Genomic DNA, 26,451 nt, shown 5'->3' on the forward strand with positions numbered 1-26,451 from the left:
ATGGATTCACGTTTTTGTTTGCACAGCGAATGTTTGTATTTTGCCAAACTTTCTCTGAGGGAGGTATTCCATTACCAATTACTGGCAGTTTAATATGACTGTGCGAGCTCCGACCCGTCATCGTCTGTATCATCGAAATCTTCCATATTTGATATCTGTTTGTACAAGAAAATGTATTCAAACATAACTGTTAAAAATTAATATAAAAAAAATATGCGGTTTAGGCTGTGCATTGATAAACCGAAGTCCCTTTATATTTATAAGCCTCTATAATTGACGATGGGGAATCTTTGCTAGATTAATTGAAGGCACTATTGTCATCCTTTTTATATTAAAAACGTTTATAATACTTACTTCGATTTTAGTTACTTTAATGACTTAAAGTTACTTCACAACTTAGAAGTAATATTATTAAATTAATTTATATGACCTTGCAATATACATATTTTCTATAATTCTGTATATATGTTATATTCAATATGTTTACTCAATAATATAATATATGTACACGTAATACGCTTCGCCGTATTAATTTAAAGATTTCAATTAAAAATAAAATGTATCCAAATATATTTATTCCATACAAAACTTTAAGTAAGACTAAGCGAATGTAATTTATAAGATGTACTTCAGTTCTGTTACGTATAGTATAATAAAAACATCTCTTCATGCTGACACACGCTATCAAATATTGAGTCGCAAATATTACATGTAAAGTAAATATTAATAAATGATATGATCATTTGGTGTCCCAGTCCAAGACATGGTTTACGTTACATTAGTGGATATGGAAGAGACATAAAATGACATAACATGTACCCAAAATATAAATTGACTACGGAACTGTAAAGCAGATATGTCATTAATTTAATGTTCTCAATGTGCGTCTAATTGTAAAGATGTCAAGTGTGGGCGGTAGGCGGTCTCGAACAATAAGTCTTACAGCATTACCATTGACATTGTACACTCCCAAAAAATCAGAACACAGAGTGATCTCCATTTACAAGATTGATTGATTTAAAGCGAACTTAACGTATGAATTAAAAAAAAAAATAACGTAATAACTTTACTACATACAAAAATATGAATGCGAACGTGTCTATAACATGTTCGTTTCCTTCTCGACGAGACAGCTAAACGGATCTTCTAATTTAGAAAATAAGTACACCATTTTCTTACTTCTGGTCATTAAATTTGACTTTGCGAAACCTTTAGTTTCTTGTAACGTTATGTTTGAAAAATAAATATTATATATAAACAAATATATCATATAATTCTATATTTTATGTGTTATAAGAATTATTGGAAAATAGATACCGAAATATTATTTACTAGAACAAATATTCGAAGAATATCTGATCTGTAAGTGCGATCCACTTAGTACGAACCGTAGTAACGTGAGAGAATTACATACTTATAAGAGGATTACAATTATTGGGTAGTAAATAACACAAAACTTTTATATTTTCTTATTATATTGATACTAATATTTTTATGAATGACTGAAAGATCTGAAATGTAATTATCATTATTAGGATTTTAATGGAATTGTATATTTTATTTAATACACGATCTTTTGCAATCATTAAATTATTTAAAAGTCAAACAATCTACTATGATTGACATAAAGGATATTGAAATATTTTTTTCAAATAACTCATAAAACACGGTTTGTAATTAAAGTAGTAGGTAGAAAAAATATTTTCCTTAATTGGTTAGAGCGATGTCGTATTTGCTCTGCTCTCTTTGAGACAAAGAATGACTTAATCGTATCTCGATTTATCCATACATGGCTGCGTCGATACGTCATGATCTGTAATGAATACCATTTGATCTGTCGGTGTCGCGTTACTTATTCATATTATGTTTTCTCTTATTATTATACTTAAATATAATTATATATTTACTTGTACATGAAATTATTTGCAGGAGGAAAATATAGAGTTGGTATAACCACGTTCTTTTTCATTTATTTAACTTCAATGCACTAAATAAACTGTACAATTAATTTAGACTTAACCCTTGCGGCGTTATCTCAAGCATGAGTGGTGCAGAGAAAGATTGTTGGCGGTGCACTAATGTAAATGAGAAATGTATAGATAAATACTATATATGTATAAACACTTAATGATGTGACAATCAAATTATACATAAGTATAATACTTGTCGGCCACAAAAGAATTACAAATAATATCTTATTAATAGATATTGTAAATGCGAAAGATTATAAGTATGTTTGTTATTCTTTCACGCAAAAACTATTGCACTGATTTTCATGAAACTTTACAGTAGGTAATATAGCCTATGCATCAGAATAACAAATGGGCTATATTGAAATTTAACGCGGGAGTAACCGCGAGGTACAGCTAGCTGTAGAATATGTAAATGTCATTTGAATTTCCCAATATAAAGAAAATACTGTCAAATAATTAATCACGATTTATTACTACATAACTTGCTCAGTAACATTTTTACCTAAAGAATCGTGTATTGTGCAAGCTTTATCTGTTTAAGTTGTCACTGTACTGATAGCCGGGAATCACCGACGCAATAAGGTAATACTCGTGTAGGTAGGTACCTGGTAAAATAGAGTTAATTTAGATAACAACCGACAAGACATATGGTTAAACAATTAATACATTCATCTTTAGAGCGTTTTGTAACAATTATACTAAATTGCACACATGCAAACGCATACATACGTACACACGCATAGACACACATATACATAGAAACGCGTTCATTTAAGTGTAGATATATTATTTAAAATCATGATTTTTACTTATTACTATATTTGAAGACGGTTACCTATGTCGACAAAAACTGTATATTTTACTGATTCATTCGGTAAAAAAATTATCTTATTTACAAAAACTAAAATTGACTATAAACATTATACTTATTACGACCTTTCAAATGAAGAAGCTAGTTCTAAAGAAAATAAAAACAGTTCAGTAGGTATAATAGGTTTATTAACCGTTCTACTTTTTTTTTATGTAAAAGGGGATGTACATTTGTAATGTTCTAAATAAAAATTAAAAACTCTTTTGCTCTATGGTTGTTATTATCGATGGTATGCCCCTATAATAATATGTTCTCGATATTACTGCTTCAATGTCGTACGTTAATTATGTAACAAATGGTAACACTTATATTATCTATGCGTATTCAAATTTGAAATAGCAATGTACTAGTAATTACGCCTACATATATTGTTACTTTGTTGGCGTACAAAGATGCGAAGTTTTTTCAATATCAGCCCATAATATACCTAAAGTCTCGCATTGTCTACGTTGACAATTATTCAAAAATACTGACATTTTCTTAATATTTAAGATAATTGATATATATATTTTATATATATCAATTATCTTTTTTATTGTTTTACAATAGTTTATAAAATATTTAAAATTCATTTATACAAGACTACTTTCGAACCGCGACTTTATATACGTGACAATTTTTAAATACTACTCATATATCAAATATTCATGCGTGAGGCAAAAATTTTGTACTCCTTTTTACGAACGGACGGAAGAGTCTGAAATTTCGCTCACGTAAAGTTTATATAAAGAAGATTTTAAGAAAGCAATTTTTTTTAAATGCGTTCACTAATTTTTTCATATATACATATATACTATTTTGTTTATTGCCTATGCGACTGCCAGTGCCTGTGACTATAGTCTTTAACAATAGAACCTTAATAATGTCCAGACTTATAAGTTTAAATTATTTGTGGTCGAGTTTCGACCACTTTGCGACCACTAGTAGCTATAAATAGCTTTAATATCCTAAACGTAAAAGCATAGATAAATTGATATGAATAAAATTACGCAATAAGGTGTTAGCGCTAAGTAATTAATCGCCGTAAAGTTGACGGTCAACCGTTCACCCTGACGGTTGGCATTTAGAATCGATCACACAGCATTTAAATTCCTATGTGGGGCTTTGTAGCGGATATAGCACATGCCAACTGAACTATTTGTCAAAAGGTAACGACCAGGCGCAATTTTGCACTGTTAAAAATGTGACCAAAATGTGTCGCATTCTAGTAGAATGCTACTGCTGCCAATCAATTTGCTTTGTCAGCTCTGTTTTGGGTAGTGAAATTATACGATATAGGAAGCATGATATTCTAGTTCTCCATATCCAATGCATGAATGGAAACTATTTGTCTATTTGTCAAAAAGTAACAATCAATAATTTTGCACTGTAAATAATGTGACCAAAAACTAAAATGTGTCGCATACCTCAGCTGCCATCAATTTGCTTTGTAGGCTCTGTTTGGGTAGTAAAATTATACGATATAACAAGCATAATATCCTAGTTCTCCAACACATGAATAATATAACAAGTGTCACATGATATTGGGATGTCCGAGGGTGTATAGGCGATGGCGAAGGCTGTCATCTTGTTTTCAATTACAATATATATATATATATATATAAAATTGTAATTGCATATAAAGAATGCATCGTAATTGAAATTAACGTGAATATAGACGAGGAGGAACATTTTTTATTCCATTTGAAAAGATGTAATTATATCGTATAAATGTGTAACAACCAGCGAAATCTTATACAATACTCTATAAGAAGAGAAGCAGTTAGATACAGAACGTGTATCTAAAGCAGTACTAGTATAGGCTCTTATAAAATTTTTCGCTGTCAACGTAAGCCGTGAAAGAAAGTGTAGATGTACGTCGGCAAATGGATCCCTTAAACCTACACCCGGGTTACAAGTCCCGGTAACTAATCGGAGTTTTCCTCTCTGCTACACGATGGATGCACACTGCATTCTCACGTTAAATCCATGGAAGAAAATTGTCTCTATCTAATCTTACTATGTCTTTCGGGATATTATTTTCGACTTCATCCGGAAGTATTCTTCAGGGTGAGTGCGTCGCGTTCGTTAGAGCGTCACGCCTCGCACAGCGGGCAGCAGCTCTCAAGGCCCGCGTTAGTAAGTTTATTGAATTCCCGTAAATAGTTACGAAAATAATAGTGCAAAATCAAATTATTTCAAATTTTTAAGTTTTTAAAATAATTTGATTGTTAAACAATGCCTTTATTGAGATTAAACTTAAATTCTTCTACGTCGTAAAATTTTTCATCACATCAATGGTCAAAATTCTTTCTTTTACTCCCGTTCCATATTTGGTAAAATTTAACGAGCAGACACACATTTTACATTCATAATAATGACAAGATAATGAAGGCCACGGTGGTCTAGCGGTTTAGCACATCGCCTTACATTTCTTGCGGGTTCGATTCCTCGCACGGTTCAAATATTTGTATTCATCTAAATGGTTGTTTGTATCGGTCTGAGTATTTTCTATGTATTTTATATGTGTATCTATGTACATTACACAAGCTCTGCTTAGCGTGGGACTAGATGGCGTTGTGTGAATTGTCCTGAGACATTTTTAGTGGTTATAGCGTTATTTGTCACTGCTATGCAAAGCCAATACTATATTAGTTTGGTGATGGTTGTGCTAGATATAAAAACTTTTTTACTTTGAATTTCGAATGCGTTACGCATTCATTTGTTTTATGAATAAAAATATTATTACAGAGATATGAAAATACCATCATGGCGTTTCTATTTATCGGAGGTGCGGGTCAGTATGACTAAGCAGCTTTATTGTTGCAACCAATAATGATGTTAAAAATATGATCATAATAAAGGAAACGGACTAAGTTATTCTTGGAAGTTATAGCCCACGCTTTCATGATTCAATATTGCTAATTAATACTAATTTGCCCTAAGCTTGTTATTCACTTATTTTTAACTCATAGCGATTTTAAATTATACCTCGGATTAATATGATACAATATCTATCGATATTTTAACAGCCGATTCCCATTCCGATTTATGAATGTGCATACATAAATGTATATCTTGGTATATTATTGTTATTACTTATAGCAATAATAACCATTATTTCTTATAGCGTCATTTAGATTCAAACTAAGCACATTCTTTACTTTGAATATCAAACAATTGATAGAAATACTTAAATATATTTTTGTTTGAAATCAAATAATATAATTGGAGAAACTCAGGCAATGTGTATAAATAATCATACATCATGAATACATATGATTGTATCGCGCAAGAATCAAACCCGCCACCATAGGAACTGAGGCAGTACACTACTACCTTAAACAGTATAAACCGCTAGACCACCGATTTCCTTTGACTGGAAAATAAGTAATAAGTTGAATTCAGGATTTATTAATACAAGCTACAATTGTAAAAATTACTTATCAATGCATTTGATTTAAATATTTCGTTTCTTATAGGAGATGCTTAATTCAATTTCTATACAATTTAATATTCTGTTATTTGTTTTTATACATTTATGAAGCATAGTGGGCGAATATGATATTGTTATATCTAATGAGTTTTGTAATTTGGTTAACTGGTTCTCAGGGTTGTACATCTTTGGCGTTGTATCTACTATTTTATCATCCTCCACTTGTGTCCCGCCAGCGTAAACTGTTGTATAATGCAATGATGCACCAGATGCGCAGGCGGGTGCATCGTATCATTATAGTCCATAAAAATACGTTACTACCTACCTATTTAATATATAGATGTTATATATAAGATCATATTATCATCTACAATATAATTCATTACAAGATTTGAACAGAGATTTTCAATGCTACTCAATCTTCAAACTCCAACTTGACTTTCGGTTTGGTAAGAGGATCTGATATCGTATAACATTACCCTTTGGAAATTACATTGCAATACAGACAAAAATTCATAATTAATATACATGTGTATCAAAAGAAATTAAAATTAAAAATTCTTAGTGACTCTTGGCCCTGTAGCAAGCAATATCCTTCTTTTGAATACACATAAAACTCGATAATTTTCCTATAATTCCTTATTTTATTTCACTTCGTTACTCCGATTTAATTCCGACCATTGGTTTGATGACCGCATTCAATGTACATATGTCGATATAAGAAAATCAATCAACTTAAATAATAATTAACTTAAGATTTGGTTTAATTACACATGATATTTATTAATAGGTTATTATTATCCTTGAAATATCGGATTAATTTTGTAGATACGCGATCACAAATGTTTACTCACCAATTAGTAAACAATCGCCTACACACAAGACTATTCTTAACGTATGGTACTACACTATAATTATACATAAGTATAAAAAAATATTGTGGAAGCCTTGATAAATATTATCAAAATATAAGATTGTAATAGATAAATGTATCAATAGACGATTTATAATTTTCTTATGGATGATAATGGAATGGTGCACCCGCCTGCGTTAATGGTTTAAGCTGACGGGGCACCAATGGAAGATAATATGAACATAAAGTCAGTTCAGTTAGCCCATCGTGATAAATGATGAATTTATCACGATTTCCAGGAATGAACCACGTGGAGGTCAATTTGACATGGTACATTTCTAGCAATAGGGTTATTAGTCCACATTACCACCAGTCCCCTGACCCCCCGGTGATAAATATTAACGAATTCAATTGTAATAATATTATAAATGCGAAAGTTTGTAAATATGGATGTTTGTTACTCTTTAGCGCAATAACCACTGAACGGATTTCGATGAAACTTTACAGCAATTTAGCTTATGCATCAGATGAGAGACATTGGCTATACTTTATATTGAAATTTAACCCGGGTGAAACCGCGGGCACAGCTAGTATAATATATTAGTTAACTAAAGTAGAACAAATTTCTATATATTTGTAATACGAACTGCCGACCTTAATATAAGTAATACTTAGGAGATATATATATCACAGTGTCGTTTAGTGCCACATTAATAAAAAGTAAAGCATGTAACATAGATACAAGTATATAGAAATGTTTAACTGCAGACTGAAATATTTAACGTGTACACAGTCTTTTGTAAAGTTAATTATTATATCCATACACTTGTTTCTGTTAGTTATGAATTAAAGTAATTTGTATTACTGAAGTATTACTATTTTTATATCAATAGGACGGTTGAAAACAGCTGTCCCCACTTCCTCGCCGGCTCATAATTTTATAGATAAATCATTACTTTTGTTTGTATTAGCTCTGTAATAATGCGTAGCGAAATTTAAAAAAATCAATATTAATACAGATGCTAAAAATATTCAATTTCATATAGTCGTTGGAACGTGTAACTTCAATAATAGGTTTTTTAATATTATGACGTTGATCTTCACTGTACTGTTGAATTACATTTTTACTAAACTTTCCCAATTGTTGTCGTTTTCCTCATAAAATTTTTCTCCAATTATTATTACATTTATAGTGATACAAATTTAGTCAACACAAATATTGTTATATTCGCACTGAAGAAGTCTTACTGTTTTTACATAACAAATGAGAAAAACGATTGATGCTAAAATCTGTACTTTTTTAATATATTGTTACTAAGAAAATTAATGAAATAAAGAGAGACTACATTAAAATTTGAAATTAGTTAGAATAATTATGTTTGGGAATCATATGAATTTATTAACTAATTTAGTATTAAACATTATTTATATATTATACAAAAATTTTCATTAAAATTTATTAACAGCAATTAAAAATATTGTCGTTTAATTAAATTAAATTAAATTAAATTTATTAAAAATATTGTCGTTTCAATTCGAGTTACTTTCTTAATTAAACAGAAAGCGATAAATAATTGTGGGTATTACGAATAAGAGATTTTATATTTAATTTTTAAAAATATTAATTAAACAATTTCATTGCTTGCTTTATTGCAGACAAAAACAATAGTATCTATCTCAAATGTTCTGACAAAAACATGTGTGTATTTTAATAAAAAAGAAAACATGGGCCATAACAATGATCGACATTCCGCGATTATTTTGTAAAAAAAATCGTAAACAAACCATGCGACTTCCTAATTCGGCGCGGCGCGCGTCGGCGGTCGATCTAATGATGTAACCAAACATTGAGACCGAGGACGGGCGGTCACGGCGTCTCGGAGGTCGTACTTCTGACCGCTGTTACAATAGATACACTTCCTGTGTATGCATTTATCTTTTTTCATGTGCAATTGGAATTGCTGAGCTGATATTCCAACTTATAACGATAGATAAAAGTTCCCTATTTCCATAAGTTAGAAGGTCTCAGATTTAGAATACCGCCTTACTTCCGATCAACTATACAACTGATGAACATATTCAGATATATATTTTTTTTAATACTTACCTAATATATATATATAAAATACGCAAACTAAATTTATGAATTCAAATGTTTATATTGTGCGAAGAATCAAATCCGCGACTATTGTAAGTATAGCGGCGTGTTAAACCGCTAAACCACCAAGGCCGTCAACACACTACGCCGTCAATACAAGATATTGATTGATATTAATATATTAGAAGTTATAAAGTATGAATATATTCATACCTTGTTACTTCACTGCCCAAGAGAGTGCCCTTGAAACCGGAATATGGATTACAAAGCAAGTTAGTTGCCGGCAAAAATACGCGCAACAGATGTTTCCACTCAGACGACTTTGTAGAAAGTAAAGATTTAACAAAGGCAACGTTATATACTTACCAGCGACTCGTCCCAGCTTCGCATGGATTACAAATCTTTGAATTTCTCGGCTTGCTTTGTACTATACACGCATGTATTATACATAGAAACCTTTCTCTTCTTGAATCAATCTATATATTGCTGAATAATATGACTTTTATTAAAATCTGTTGCGTAATTTAAAATACATACATTGTTTTTTATTATGTAAATAGAAGATATAATCTCATGAAATAGAAGTTTAACATAGTAACAGATAACTAACAGATATGACTAGTTTGATTGGTATGAGAAAATATGTTAATATTGAATTCTACCGAAGCAATCTTGAGAGTTTATAGGTCTACCTACGTAATATATTTTAGACTTCATACTGTCCAAAATACATCTTAACTGCAAGTAGTTACAATTTTCCTTTTGTTTTTCTCGTAGTCGAGTAACTAAAACACAATATACATTTGTATATACATATCAGAGAATACCTATGAATATTTTTTCCCTCGAATTCCTTTAGCTGATTCTGGTTTTGGTTTTTGGTAAATCCCATAAACATTTTAGAAAATAATTGAATAAAAAAATGCGTAAAACCATTTGATCTTCAGTTTCCTTGTATGTATTGGGGAAAGTACAGAATATAAACTTATTCGATTTGAAACTCTCACCGATGCCATCGGCTATTTAACAAACATTATTTTTTTTTTTATACTACTATAGTGGCAAACAAGTATACGGCCCATCTGATGGTAAATGGTTACAGTAGCCTATAAACGCCTGAAACACCAGGGGTGTCAGGTAAGCATTGCCAACCCTTAGGAAGCCTTAATATACCCATCTTGAAAAACCTCATGGTCTCGTGAGAAAAATGTAAAACTCGGCTGGAAGTTCATTTCATAACCTACAAGTACGCGGGAGGAAGCTCCTCTGAAACCGCACTGTCCGAGACCACTTAGGTTCCAGGGTGTGGCATGAATTCCCTGTCGCTGTCGATTTCATTTGTTAACGACGCGAGATCTATCAGAAATAAAAAAATATACCTTCTATAGCTTTTATATTCTCGACTGTTATTCCAGTATCTACTGGGGTAGTCAGAAGAATAGTTTACTGTCGAACTCGCTGACATGTCCACATTTTGCTTAATAACCTATATTGGAATCCATATTCTCAAAAGACAAGCTTACCTCTGTCTAATTTGATTTGTTCGGATTAATTTGATTTTTAATGAGTATATATACACACCAGATTCATTAAGGAAAATGAATTGAAACTCAATTATTCTTGGTGTTATTTGAATTCTTCTTTCGGTCATATATCAAGGGACACTCTCCATCAAAAATCCAAGTTTTACGGTATCATTTTTAAAAATAATAAAGTATCATAATAATGTTACAACCTTATTATGTTATTAAAGCTATGACTAAATTGTTTTTACTGATGCGTACGTAAATTATAAAATATCCTACATAAGTTGTCTTGATTCTATAAAGTTGAGTAAAGCTATATCGGTCTTTAAAAGTAGGTAAACTGTACTTATAGGTATATTGTATCAATACAGTAAACATTTTATTCCTTTGTTACATTACATGAGCTACAAGGATTTAACCAATATTTTATTGCTGTATATTTGTATATAAAAGTACCATTAAATTGTTTATATAATTGAATTTAATACCGGATTTGTTTGATTTAGTAAGATAAAAGATAGCCTATATCGGTTCTTGTGATACAATCTGCTTATATGTCAAATTTTATTAAAATTTATTCACCCATTTATCAGTGAAATGGTAACAATGACACTCTTTGTACTCTCACTCACTTTTCGCATATATGATATTGACTATGCGAGTATGAATGTTTGCTTTGTCTTTTTACTTAATATTTTTAGTTCACTACGGATTGATTATTAATTATTGTTTATTTTCTGCTTTACTGACTGTATTCTTTAGTTTTTTTTACGATTTAAAGAATACTTTTAGAGTTGTTTATAAAGCAAGTTATTATATAGCACCGTTGGCGACCCTGTATTTGATAGAAGTAAATATTACCAAACTATCGCAATCTCACGTGCCCATACGCATTTTCGAGTAAGTACGTCCGCAACGAAACGCTCCTTCCATTCACAATGTTATCTGTGATGTTATATCTAATAAGATTTAGTTCTCATGGCGTACTAGGTTCACCCAACTTTAAAAACAATGGCATAATTTTGTTTGCCGCCAAAAATACGGGCTTGTAGTAGGGACTGTCGAGTACAGTTACTTTCTGATAAGACTTACCATCTTTTAAATATGTACGCATAGCAATGATGGGAAAGAATCTACTTTGAAGGGCTTTCACATTTCCTTCAACCAGATGGGTGTAATATTTAAAAAATACTCGTTTATTCATTTTTGTATTAATATTTATCAAATTTTAATTTAAAAATCAACTATTCTGTAGGACATTTTAGTCGCTTATGAACGTAAAATGTTTTATGTTGTATTTTTTACCGTACCGTCCAGTTCAGTATACATATTCAATGGGAAAGAACTGACAAAAGACCCAATAGAATTTATTATTTTTTTACTTTTTTATATAAGTCGCCTGAAACTTTACAATTCAGCTTTTATTAGTAATTTACTATTATTACGTAAAAATGAAGCATATTTTATTCTGTTTTTAAATAACCTAACAAATATAATGACGGCCTCGGTGCACATACCGAGTTAGTTGCGGTTTTGTTAGTTGGTTGTGGGTTGGACTCGCATGGTACAATATATTACTTCAATTACTCATTATTTGTAAAAACAAATAAATAATATGTACTATTTAGTGCTATATATTTAAAGGAAACTTGAAACCGTAGGTACTAGGAAATCAGAAACACATTAAAGTCTTTCATCAATTGAAAAATTATTGTATGATAGTAGTTAGCTATATATTTAGAGGAAACTTGAAACCGTAGGTACTAGGAAATTAGAAACACATTCAAGTTTTTCATCAATTGAAAAATTATTGGATGAGTAGCTATATATTTATAGGAAACTTGAAACCGTAGGTACTAGGAAATCAGAAACACATTCAAGTTTTTCATCAATTGAAAAATTATTATTGTATAGTAAGTAGATAGTAGCTATATATTTACAGAAAACTTGAAACCGTAGGTACTAGGAAATCAGAAACACATTAAAGTTTTTCATCAATTGAAAAATTATTGTATAGTAGTAGATAGTAGCTATATATTTATAGGAAACTTGAAACCGTAGGTACTAGGAAATCAGAAACACATTAAAGATTTTCATCACTTGAAAAATTATTTGTATAAGTGGTTGTATAGGAGCTATATATTTACAGAAAACTTGAAACCGTAGGTACAGGTAAATGAAAAACACATTGACGTTTTTCATCAATTGAAAAAATATAAGTAAGTACATAGCTATATATTTAAAGAGAATTCGAAACCGTAGGTACTAGGAAATCAGAAAGAAATCAAAGCTTTTCATTAATTGAAAAATTATTATAGAAATGCGCGTTGAATTAATACTGCTGAATAAGGCGCTTCGTTTGCAAACAATGAGTGATATAACTGCAAATTAGACACACTAAATAATACATTATAATGCATTCTCACATCTACCATTAACAATATTGTATCGAATACAATAAGCAATTAGCCGTAGAAATTTCAACATAATCAATTGAATGCATTCAAAATTGTTATATCAGTACCCTATTGAGGAGTTTTGCGTCACAGCACCTGTAGCTTTTTGGGTGACTGGCAAGGTGAACACGCCGATGATCCAAGTTGAGGGGAAACGGTATCCATCACCTCCAGGAATGAAGGAAGCAATGCTTCCTTTATTTCTCTCTACTGAGTAATACTATGTAATATTATCTTCTCTGTGATAATACAGCTTATTTCACTGTCTACTTAGAACACAGCTTGTAAAACAAGCTGCTTAACAGCTAAAGGCTTTAAATATCACTCACTACACGCTGTTCGCTATATATTATAAGATCATATGTATTATCTAGATGTATTTTATATTAAGAATTCAGATGAAAAAACTCAATGTATGTCAAAGTAAGACTTTGATACGACAAAGCCAAAGTATGTCAAAGTTAAACTTTTGTTGAAATGACAACAGTCTTATAAATAGCATATTATTGGTTCAAGAAAAGTTTGGCACTTTCGTAGTAGAGTAAAAAGTTTATTCTATTTTTAAAAGTTTATGTTACTTTAAGAGTAAAAGTAAGACCTTTATATAGTAAAATTAGTCTCATACGTCTAGTTTAGTTTACATTTACCACAGTTGCTAAATTTCTTTAAGAGGAGATGTATATATATTATTATAGCAGCAGAATTGAGTACAATCTAATTTGACAATAGCTATATAAATATTGAAAAATATTTTCACTATTTTATTGACAAGGAGAAATAAAAGAAAGTTTGAATTGTGAATACTCTTTTGTAATCGATCTGTCGAATATACTAGTTAATGTTTTCCATTATTAATACTGTCTAAAATACTAATATATGTAATTGGTCACAATAGATTAACGACGATAAAACTTGTCAGTGATTATTTTCTAGAAATCAGAAAAAAAATATTTTCTTTATTATTATTAATTATTAATTAGTTCTAAAACACTAGATGGCGTGATAGAACGTACATAGAGAAAACGGTTGAGTTCTATATTTAAAAATTGTAAAGAGAAAACAAAAAATAAACGATTGCTACAGAAATTCATTACAAAATAGCAAACTCCTTTGTTAGAAAAAAACACATTAAGTTTAATTACCAGACTGCAAATGGGTTTACTCACATACCACACGTAGATAGGTGTAATTAGCACAATAATATCATATTAGTAAAGAGTCTACACGCGGCCTTAAAATCGATACAGTTGCTCATGTAATCATCTCCCTGACGATAAAAAGGAGTAAACCCTACCACTTTTTTAAAATAGCTATTGATTTTAGTGCCATAAATGAATAAAAAGTGTTTCCGAGCGCCATTTGCACTCACCCCCTATAGCTCGCTGCGGCCAACAGCATTAAAGTAGCCCGAAAAATATTCTAGAAATTTCTATTTTCATATCCCTATGACTATTTGTTGTTATAATCTAAACATAGAAAACGCCCTGGATAACACAAATAGAGCTAGTTACTCATAATAAAATTTGTATTGAGCAAGATCAAATCAGCAACCATTGGAATGCCAGACATTGTAAAATATTCCCAGGCCGGTATTTGATCTTCGTATTCCCGTGCCGGAGAACTCGACTGTCGCCCAGTTATTCTTTATTATAATTTCTTCATTTATAATTATATCCACTGTGAAAGAAATAAAGAAATATTTATATAAAATATTGGATCCATATTGGATTGATTATTTCAAAATATTCTTAAAAGCCTGTGAAGCATTCTATTTTCAAAATTACAATTCGATATTTTCGAAAGGTCAATATATTTCATAACATAACTTAATTGTAAACTAAAGTCTTTAAGTATTTTTATGAAAATAATTATTATTTTGTACAGAGATTTGTATTGGATTTGAAAATTAAATATAACAGTTATGAAACTGAATGTATTTCCCAAAGAGTGTATTTAGATACAAAAAGTAGAAGAGTAAGAGAGAACATTTTATGATGAACTGTGAATTGACCACTTGTGCTCATATATTTTATCTTACTAATATTATAAACGAGAAAGCTGGTAAAGTTGAATGAATATTTGACTCAGATAAATCATATCGCGGATTAACACATATCATATTTTACATAAGAACAAATCACGCCGGTAGGATCGTAGGAACGTGGACCATGGGTATTGTTCATTTTATTTCCTCGAATTGTCGTATCATTGTTATAATGCATTCGAAAGCACAACCCAACCGGTCCTATAAGGGGAACACTTTCCCTCCCTCTGTGTTGCGGTGCAACTTTGTTGCACTTCTGCGTGGTTGCTAACGATTACATTGCAATGCTGTGTATTACATATCATTAAGCTATAGTGGATTGTTATTTTATACATATGTAATTGGTTACAAAAAAGGAGATCGTTCGACTTAGACCGATAGGTGTTCGTCTATTTATGTTTACTTACTGTCCGGTTATGGTAACGCCGATAACAAACTAGCTAAGCTCGCTATCTGCCATTTTAGATTAAAATACCGAGCGTTATCTGGCCATGTCAAATGTCTATAATACAATGACGGCAGTCAATGTTACTAACGGACGTTTAAATTTTAAAAATACTTGAGCTATTATAAATATTAAAACAGTTGAATGTGACATTATCAGCAAATAATAATAAGTTATTAGTAAACAAGTTAGGACATCTCGTTCAATTGATATAATTTTTCATCAGACTACGATATTCATTCGTAAGGGTATATTCGAATCACGATCTATTGAGATAAACAAGTTGTTTGCTTAAAGTTAAACAAACATAACACGATTAAGTATTCACGATATCACGTTTTTCGTATTCTCACATTCTTTACATACGTCGCGTTTACACAAAAAATTGTAAATACATATAAATATATAACAGGTTTCATATAACACATGTTTCAAATGAAACTAATATTTTAGGAACAATACAGTTAATAAGTAACTGCTTTTGAACCAATAATAATTAGTTCCCAAAAAATTCTTGATTATAATTTAAAATATATATTAATATTAATTTATATTTATGCCCAAAAAACATTGTTTTGTTAAGTTTTGAATTTCCATGTCGATATATTGTATTGACTATTGATTAAAAATTACACATGTAAATAATATCTCTTATTATAAATTAGACTTTGTTTATTACGTTATATTATGAGATATTATGAGAGTACCAATATTTAAAAGAACATTTTAAATTTATAGTCATTGAGAAAATATTATTTACAATACTTTCAAAAATGTATTAATAGCTTCATTAATTTACAATTTCTCGTTATTTTAATACAGTACATTAAATAATTTAATATTTACTTTACGCAATAAATGTATTGTTAAAGAAATCATTGCTGTGCAAATATTAATCAACATGGGTAATGGTCGGAAAAACAAATATACATACCTCCCATGCAATATGTACATAAAGACAGAACATCTAATAATTGTTATGGGCTAGTACTACGGCTATTTAAGTACGTACACTAAATTAAAAACATGTTTACTAGAACCACTTGTACAATTATTTTACTTGACAAGTAGCTTGTAGATGACATATTGTATACCTATTCGATAGTACATAAGCATATTTGTGTTTACGCCAATCACGTGATATCTACATACCTTGGTTCTTATATAGTTTTTATGGTGGTCATTACGACTGACCACCATAAAAGTGACTTATGACTTGATAAAGGGTCATAAGTGACTACTTCCCTTCATCCCATTTCCAGTCCCAAATATTATGTATAAGACAAAATTTCATCGATTGGTTAAGCCGTTAAGGCGTGCGAACTTAAAAAGTAAACAAATCCTTGTTTATAATTGTAATGGAATCTGTTACGATTAGATACGATTAGTACCTAAGTAATATAAGTAAAGTCTGTCAAAGTAATGTCCAGATGTACAGACAAATAAACAATTATTTGTTTGTACGTCTCGACATTACTTTTTAAATAAACATATGCATATAGATGAAATTTTACGGGGAGGTAGATCTAATATTTGCTAAAAAAGCAAACGGAGTAGCTAATCCTCTATATAAACTTAAAACTATAAACATACAATTGTGTAGACAGTAGAACTATTTACATAATTATATTCTAGAGTATTTAGTATGGACTAACTGGTCTAGACCGGTTGTGCCTGCACTCTGTTATGTCACCCATCCACATTGGACAACACAGATATCTCAGGCTTGCTTCGATCGAGCTTTCTTTTTTTAGATTTCTAGAGAACTGACTTCGTCCGGATTGAACAATGTCATACCTACATATAATAAAATCGTAAACGAGTTGGATGTGGTCGTTTCAAGTTTAATAAAAAAAGTTGTAGTCGTTGGAGTAGACGTGTTCAAGAGTGGAGGCCGCGAATTAGCAAACGTAGTGTGAGACGCCCTATGCACTGCGAATTATTTAACTAAGCTAACTAACTTATGAAATGTATAAAAAAAAATTGAGGATAAATAAATTGTTTAATAACAATAATAAGGTTATATGTATTGTTATATTCAATTGCGACAAGTTTATTTATCAGAAGCTTGGTCTAAAATAGTTTTGTGAAGGCTTTTAAATAAAAACAGTGACTTGCTCGCAAAAAATAAACATTTTCGTTATAAAGAAATATATTAAATTATATAACATTTCATAGAAACATCTGTACCACAATCCATATCATCACATCATGTGACGGATTGTCATTGTAGACGGATAAGGTGCCATATTTCCATATCCAATAATTTTACTGCAATACTTTTATGTTACCCTACAGAACGAAAAACTGCTTATAAATTAAGCAGTTTGGTGATATAGACTTACCTACCTATAAGACTTTATCCTACACGAGTTAATATTAATACACGAGTTAATAATTTACTTTAAGTTATCAACACTATAACTGTAACTAAGTATATTTTTGAAAAGTACTGTTATAAAGTAACACATTATATATAGTACTGATATGCAAGTTAAATTTATATGAACTAGTTACTTTACCACATTCATAGTACATAGCTAGTTGTTGACGTCTGTGAGATGACCTCTGTAGGTGCTTACAAGTACACTGTCCTATCAAATATTCAAGTACAAACGTATAATGGCGATAATGACTACCAATTTACACTTCATTAGCACTTTCAAGAGGTTTTCCGTCATATAAATATTTCAACTGTAAGTAAATATTATACCATAGGTACTAAATCATCATTATTTCAAACCAATTGCTACTTTATTGAATTTATATTAAGACAGATATTGAGATTGAAAATTTTAAATATACCTAATGTTACTTAAACACGCACACAACCGATGAAATCAAATTAATTAATACTTTTGGTTTTCTATCTCTTATAATAAATTCTTATGTAGATTCATGTTTAAATTATTGAATATTACAATTAAACCACAATATATCTATACATATTCTACTCTATATCAAAAGTGGTTAGCTACGTAGAATTTGAAGTGATAAATAAATAAAATAATATATTAACATATACTTACTTAACTATCTTAATAGTACTATAATATATTTAGACAACAATAGACGGTTAAACTAAACTTAAAAGCAAACACAACAATACTACTATTGTTATAGCGTACATAACTTGAATTGTCTTTATAATAATTGTAGTAATACCGCAGATAATATATTTATTCATTGATATATTCTATAACAATGAATAAAATAGGATCTATATGAATTGCATGATATATTGTTAACCATTAAAACAGTAGTTATATATATTATTCTCGTTCATTTTGTCATTCCACTGAAACGCAATCTCATTGTAAATAAATTAATGCAGTTCCCATAGTACATGGGTGGTTTTTTTTAAATACAATGTATCAACTCCGTTTTTGATTATTGTTCTCACAGTTAACGTCATTAATAAATCACATGCTACTTGTCTCTTTTTGTGACTGAACCGCCTCAACAGGATTTTAAAATATTCCACCAAGGAAGTAGTAGAAAGATATACGTATACATTTTACAATTCTATATTCGTAAAATGTATGGGTCACGTAACTTTTAATGTCCAATAAAGTAAATCTTGTGACCAACTTCTACAACGATTTTAATTTAATTATTTTACAAGTCTATATTGCTTTTTTGAAACGCAAATTAATACAACGGCTAGGAAAGAAATGATAAGGAACTTGATGGTGTACATACGAAAGGTCAAAAAGGCACATTTTTAGTATAAAAAAAACTAGATTTTCTCCTAGTCTACTCTCAAGTTCAAATAAAACATCATTCATGTAGGACGTTCTAGCCACTTAGGTACGACAAGTCTTTTGCATTAATATATTTTATGTTCCCTACCGTCCAGTTTAGTATATAGATTTATCTTAATAAACTTATATTGATCAATTACAAAACAATTTAAGTATTTATTTTATAGTTATTATAGTTGTTGTCCTTATTCATAAAAAAGTGACAAATGAACAAGTTAATTGTAAGTTAAATAAGCTATAATAACTTATTTAACTTAACTTATTATGATAAAATTATTAAATCATACAATAGGTGTGTAGATTTTCGTTTTTATTTATACGGTGTATTTCTATGAGCCCATATTGTAATCCGCAATGAGTATAATATTATTACATCTTTTGATAGCTTCCTTTGTAAATAAATATTATAAAAATGTCAACCTTCGTTATTTTTTCGTTGTGAATAAAACAGATCCGGTCGGCTGATCATGAACGTTGCACTACCTACTTCTCTAAGTCAAGGGCTAACTAGCAGTGCACAACTTGTTTGATAAATATTTTATTGTAATCCTATTGATTTTCAATGCAATTCCTAAAGTTTTTGTGAGATCGTTTCTAGCAATTTTCGACTTCGTTGATTTTGAAAATTCTAGTATAGCGATAAAATTTACTCAATGTATATACATGTTATACTCGTAGTTTAGGTTTTTTCATTCTCGACGGACAGTAGACGCTTTTGTACCAGTAGTAGTTTTGTACATTCTGATGGGGAATTAGTGAGTCATATAAGAATAAAAACAAATGAAATGTAAATAAATTTAGGTCATTTAGTAAAGGTAGAATATAAACACGAGTTGTATCCTATACTGGGATCCTTAAGCCTCGTTGCATACACCAATATACCACAATAAAAAAAAATATTTCTGAGTTATTTTTATAGTTTTAATAGACTGAAGTTTAAACAACAATTTCCCCTTACAGGTGGTTCCATGGAATAATGTCGGCTAAGGAAGCTGAAGATTTGATTATGGAGAAAGGCAAGAACGGGTCGTTCCTGGTGAGAGAGTCACAAGCGCATCCCGGCGAGTACGTGCTTTCGGTTCGAGTCAGAGGGCGGGTCAGTCATGTTATGATCAGACGACAGGTAAGATTGCTCTATATTTGCATATAAATTCTTGTGTCACTGATACTTACCATACTCCTCCAAAACGATATGACCGATTTATGAAAATGTATATGCATATTCAGTAGGCCTGAAAATCAGCTACTATCTATTTTTATACTCCTAAGTGTAAATATTATCCACCATACCATTTTTTTTGGTAATTTTTTTTATCCTCAATTTTTTGCCCTTCTACCATTAATCCCTATTTTTTTAATAGCGATTTTAATTTATATGGCAAATCAACGTATATATATGTATAGTATTGAACAGATAGATATAGGCTATTAGGTTATAAAAAAAATATTTATATGGGTTTTATAAATTTTATTAAATCATGAATAATTGTAATAAGTATGTCTATGTTAATTAACATTGCTGCTTAATGTTAGGCAAGTACAGAACATTACTTAATTTCATAATTACCTAGATACAGGATAAGAATTGAAACAATTATAAACTCGACGAACTCCTATAGCTGTGTTTATCTATCTTACTTACCATTGTTGTCAATATGACGACAATAAGATGACGTCATTAAGCATGGAGTTTCTGAGTTTTATTGTTTAAATATTTGTGGTATTCGTCGACTATTAATACAATTAACTGTACTGGACAATATTACTCGTTAAGAACAATGAATATTGTTGAGTATTAATTATTAAATATGCTTATCTAATACTTGTCTTATATACATACATATATTTGTATTTACAAAAAGAATGTATCGAAGTGGGATCAGTTGTCTATTACCCATATCACTATCATTACCTTTATATATATATATATATATATAGACGCATAAACATACGAGCATTTACAATTTTACATCAACAGCACCGGGTGGAATAGGGCCGATGTTCTAAATATAAAGAGCCTTTGAAATATGAAATAGAAAAAAATACTATAGGTACTCTTTGCTTGTATTGCTAGTTGCAAAATAGTTTATATAGTATATATTATAATTGTAACGTGTGAAACAAACTATTTTAGAAAATCAAGACATTTATTTGTATGTAATTGTAATGTTATCTGGGCGTCAGTGTCGTACGGGTGCTGTCTGCAAATAATAGTTGGAAACCAGCATGATGGTAATAAAAGCGTTTCCATGTCACAGGAATTCCTTTAGCCCACACTACAAAGTGACTATATTGAATACCAATGGAATTTTCCGAATAATCACTTACCGAACGTAGGGTTGTTCACTTGTTTGATACTATTTCTGCTCGTGACTTCCTGCGCATGTGTATTATATATATAATAATATAATAATAATAACTCGCGTTATTCATATAGCGCTATCTAGTCCCGCGCTAGTGTAAATACCTACACATTTTTTTTAAAATGATAAATGTAATATTTTTTTTAAAACACATACATAAAAATATAAACGATTCATACAATAATACTTATAAGTACAAATGTTTGTACCGTGCGAAGAATTGATAACTACATTGATACATTTTTTTTTAGAAACTATGCTAAAAATAAAATTTTATAAACACATACATGCTACACATAGAAAACAAATGGACCAAATAATTACACTGAAAAATACAAATGTTTGTACCATGCGAAGAATCGTACCCGAGGCCATCGGCTGTAAGGTGTGCTAAACCGCTAGACCACCGAGGCTGTTAAAATAAATCACAATCAATATAAACTTTTCCAGACACATCTATACCACGAAATGTTTACAAAAATATTATTTTCACTCTATTAGGTGTATTTAATCTTATGTTCGATATTTGTCTATATATATTCTGTTTCCTCCAACTGTTTTAGGTAGGTTTTCAGGACGTACAAATAGATACACTGATAATCAGACAAATAGAAAATTAATTCATTAATAATTTAAATTCAATTATTACCAATAACATTAGAATAGTTCGAAAAAAATAGTTTCTAATTCATAATGACTATTTTTATTGATAAAGTTAATATTGGAGTACGTCGTATCATCGTTACTACAGAAAGACCAATAAAATAATGTTTATGAAACAGATGCACAATGCGCTCCAATTTCATGAAAACACTTCCAGTAACCAGGGATGTAGTCGTGCTTTAAATTTTTTATTAAATAATAATATCGATTAAACCACTAGTTATTGGATACATTTTAAAATTTAATATACTAGCTATGAAAGGAATCTATTCGTACAAAGCTTTTTTGGTGAAGTTTGACGTGTGATTTTAGTTGAATCACACGTCAAACTTCACCAAATAAAGAAGGAATAGTAAAATCAGGTATATATTAGTTTATATTCTGTAATAAATGTTTTTTTTAGTAAATATAGTAAAGCATACTGAAGCCAAAACTATTCTCTCGTTATATGAATTTCAGTAAACGAATTGATGATGATGATAGTAAAGCATACTTACTTAATTAAATTACAATATATAGAAAGTAAACCTGTTTAATTGTTCAGGATGCTCGACTCGCACTTTACCAGTTTTTTAACCCTGAGAACCCGCACCTGTATAATTCCTTTGTCGTAATAATATGCGACTGCGCCATCAAAGATGACCGCCATTAAAAATCCTTACTTTCAATGTTATGGGTTTAACCGTCAGTTACTTTCCTATGTGAATCGTAAGTATAAAAATTTTAAATTTCTATTAAAAGTACCTGTATGTAAAGTAGTAAGTTTTGATTTACATTTGATTTTTTGTTTTGCATATGACAAAGACTCGTCACTTTGTAAAAACTTTTTATTAAACATTTTGCTTCTGTTGAAATGCAAACAATCGCGACATGTGGTCATCAAGTAGTATGAGTAGGTACCATTATTGTCCACTAACATCCAGTAACAATTGGACTTAACTAACTAATAATCACATCCGAATAACCCATTCTACGCCCGCGGTACTCTGCAATCATTTTTTGCTCGTTACGGCATTAATTTTTGTTCCCAATGAGGACCCACCCACGCCTGGTTTAATAAACCAAAAAAATAATTTTATACAAAGACACATTGGATACATAGCAAGCAACAGAATTATATTGTAAGATCGCTCTTTATTCAGTGTTGTTTAGATAAACACACCCTTAACAAAAATGTTAAAGGTGTGTCTATCTAAATAACACACAACACACTTTTTTAATAAAGTTTAAAAAAAAGCAATCGGCTTATTAAGTACAGCCCTGTATTGATTGTCGACATACATACGAGTCAGGTTACATGCGAGGTATACAATTAATGATGACTAAGGAATTTTCTATAACTGTTGCGAATTTTCCCATACAATACTAGGAGATCATAGCTATGCAGAGGGTAACAACAAATGTTGTCATACTGCTCGTCAGGACATCAAGTATTAGTAGTACTGTGAACACGCACACACACACAGGAGAAATATTTATAAGTTTACGTAAATAAATTTCTACTAGGAGGACAGCAATCAAAAAAGTTTCAACGATCGATAAGTGATTTGAAGAGCGAGGTTTTTATACCGATTAAGGTATAATTGCGGAAAATCTGCGATGCCTATTGATAATAATGTTAGGTTTATTCAAAGTAACTAAATGTAGTTGGTATATGAACCACACGCTGGTTGTATGTTTTGTATCTAGGAACTATGGACAATAGTAATATAAGTAGGTACTTACATAATCTTACATTCATAGGAACACATAATTGTTAAACATTTGTTTATAATAAAAATAAAATGTCATAATATAAAATACGTATTCCTAAACAGTAAGAATAAAATGTTTAACAGTACATTTCTTCCTATATTACATACGATTATAAGTTTACATTTCGAAATAAAAGGGGACAAAAAACAAGTAAAAGAAATGAAGAGGCAAATGAACGAAATCAAAGATCGGGTTAAGGATCTCTCAGTGACTCATTATGACAGTATATTACAATCATTAAAGTTTTATTATGAATAATATTATTTTAATAAATTATGTACCCGCTGAAGAGGCACAATTTAAAGCTCGACTCAAAAGTTTTTGTCGACGACTAGTAATGTAGATATTAATCAAGAAATTATTGTTATTAATACTTTTTTTTGCGTGCTACAAGAAGATTATAATATGTAGGCACGCATTGAATAAGACGACGTGTGGGCTGATACAGATGAACTGTACCACAACCAAACTGTTGTTAGATCCTAACTTTGCTTGTTTGATATTTTATATAAATTCTACATTTGGGTGTCGGTTTATTCTTGAAATAAATTGTATTTATTATTTCCATTCAATTTATCATACAAGTCTTATAAGTATTTTAGCTTGATAAAATATTTTCCCGTTCTTTTCGGTTGCGACTTCGTACTTTCCGTTACGAAAAAATGTTTCAAAAAAGACCACGATATACGTAGTCTGTTCTTTATTCCTAAATAATAGACTTTAGTTGTACCTAAGACTTTATACAACTACTTTTCCATGTATATGGACGGATAACATTTTTGTAACATGTGCGGAATGCAGAGAAAATCTGGTACGGATTTTTTTGTATATTAAGTGCCTGTAGAGTACTTTATTCAAGATTCGGGAGATTATATATGAAATACGAAATTTTAAAATACTATACAATGTATGTTGTTATTCTTGTATATATTAACACGTCTTTCACTTGAAATAATAATTCATTAAAAACACATTGGATTTGGTAGATTGAAAGGTTGATTGTACATATGCAGAGAGTTTAAACTTGAACTTCAAGATCATCAAGAATCTCGAAAACAACTAAAGCCGCTATAATATCCGGTATTTAACCGTGACAATGGTAAAATAAGGCAAAAATACTGTCGGCGTATGCAAACACATACAATTTGTATATTACCACACATTCAAAACTGAAATATGAAAGGAAACAGAGCAGAAATGATGGCCTCGGTGGGTGGTGGAGTCAAGGCACATTGCCTTACTTCCAATGGTTGCGGGTTCGATTCCACGTACGGTACAAACATTTGTATTCATGAGTAGGATGGTTTATATCGGTATAGGTATTTCCAGTGTATATTATGTATATATTTAACAAAATTATATAATTGTTCTATCAATGCATAAGTGTTACTTAGATTGGAAATAGATAGCGCTGTGAATTGTCCAGGATTATTATTATTATTAATATCCACATTTCGCCGAGCATATTCTAGCAATGGGCGAGCCTACCATCATATGGTGTTTACTTGTTTATCATACCTACATCTAATTTCTACGACAAGTTAGCCCCGATCTGTAAGTACGAATATTCGAAGGCCAACATGTTTGAGCTGAGGTCGACCCCGTGCATTTTTGACACACTTTCGATGTTCGATACATCTATTTAAATCAGTAATTAAATCGACAACGATTCGATTACATTTCATATTAATTTAAATTGTTACCAATTTAATTTAATAAGAAGTATAATATATTACTTGCGTTGTTGTCGAATTTGTTGCATTTACGAACATTTAGTTTACCTTGTATCGTTAGAAATGGTTTATTCTTTTCTATTCCCCGAAAGCAACTGTTTTTAAAGATGGTGTTTGACATGACATAACTTTGTTGACTATGCGTAGTATTTCTACAAATTACTTGCGTTGCATAAACTTAAAGAAAAAATGTTAAAAGTTAACGCAAAATAGGATTAGTCTTGAATTTTTTTATTACAATTAACATATTTTAATATTCATATTAAGGTGAATGTACTAGTATAGTATAGTAGTATATTGAGTTTTTATAGAAGGAATAATATTTATTTATTTAGAAACATACTCGAATCGTACTTGCAACAACTGCTTATGTCATTGATTGTCGATACCACGCCGAAGGTCTAGTGCCATATCAGGTCATTTTGAAGAGGCTAGTTTGATGAGTCAGTATGCTATTAGGTCTTAAGGATGAGCAGTTCCTTCACAGTCACC

General features: G+C 30.4%; 1 protein-coding gene across 1 annotated transcript in view; it reads left to right on the forward strand.

Annotated features, from left to right (window-relative positions):
- LOC131853017 (tyrosine-protein phosphatase corkscrew-like) overlaps window positions 1–26,451 on the forward strand; it is a 49,557-nt gene that overhangs the window by 1,857 nt on the left and 21,249 nt on the right. The window contains exon 2 of the mRNA XM_059203809.1: window positions 20,406–20,568. Coding sequence (XP_059059792.1) covers window positions 20,406–20,568 — 163 coding nt within the window. The remainder of the gene's footprint in view (window positions 1–20,405; window positions 20,569–26,451) is intronic.

Source organism: Achroia grisella, unplaced genomic scaffold (assembly GCF_030625045.1).
Source record: "Achroia grisella isolate CSIRO2021 unplaced genomic scaffold, CSIRO_AGI_Agris_v1 utg874, whole genome shotgun sequence".
Taxonomy (NCBI): Eukaryota; Metazoa; Arthropoda; class Insecta; order Lepidoptera; family Pyralidae; genus Achroia; species Achroia grisella.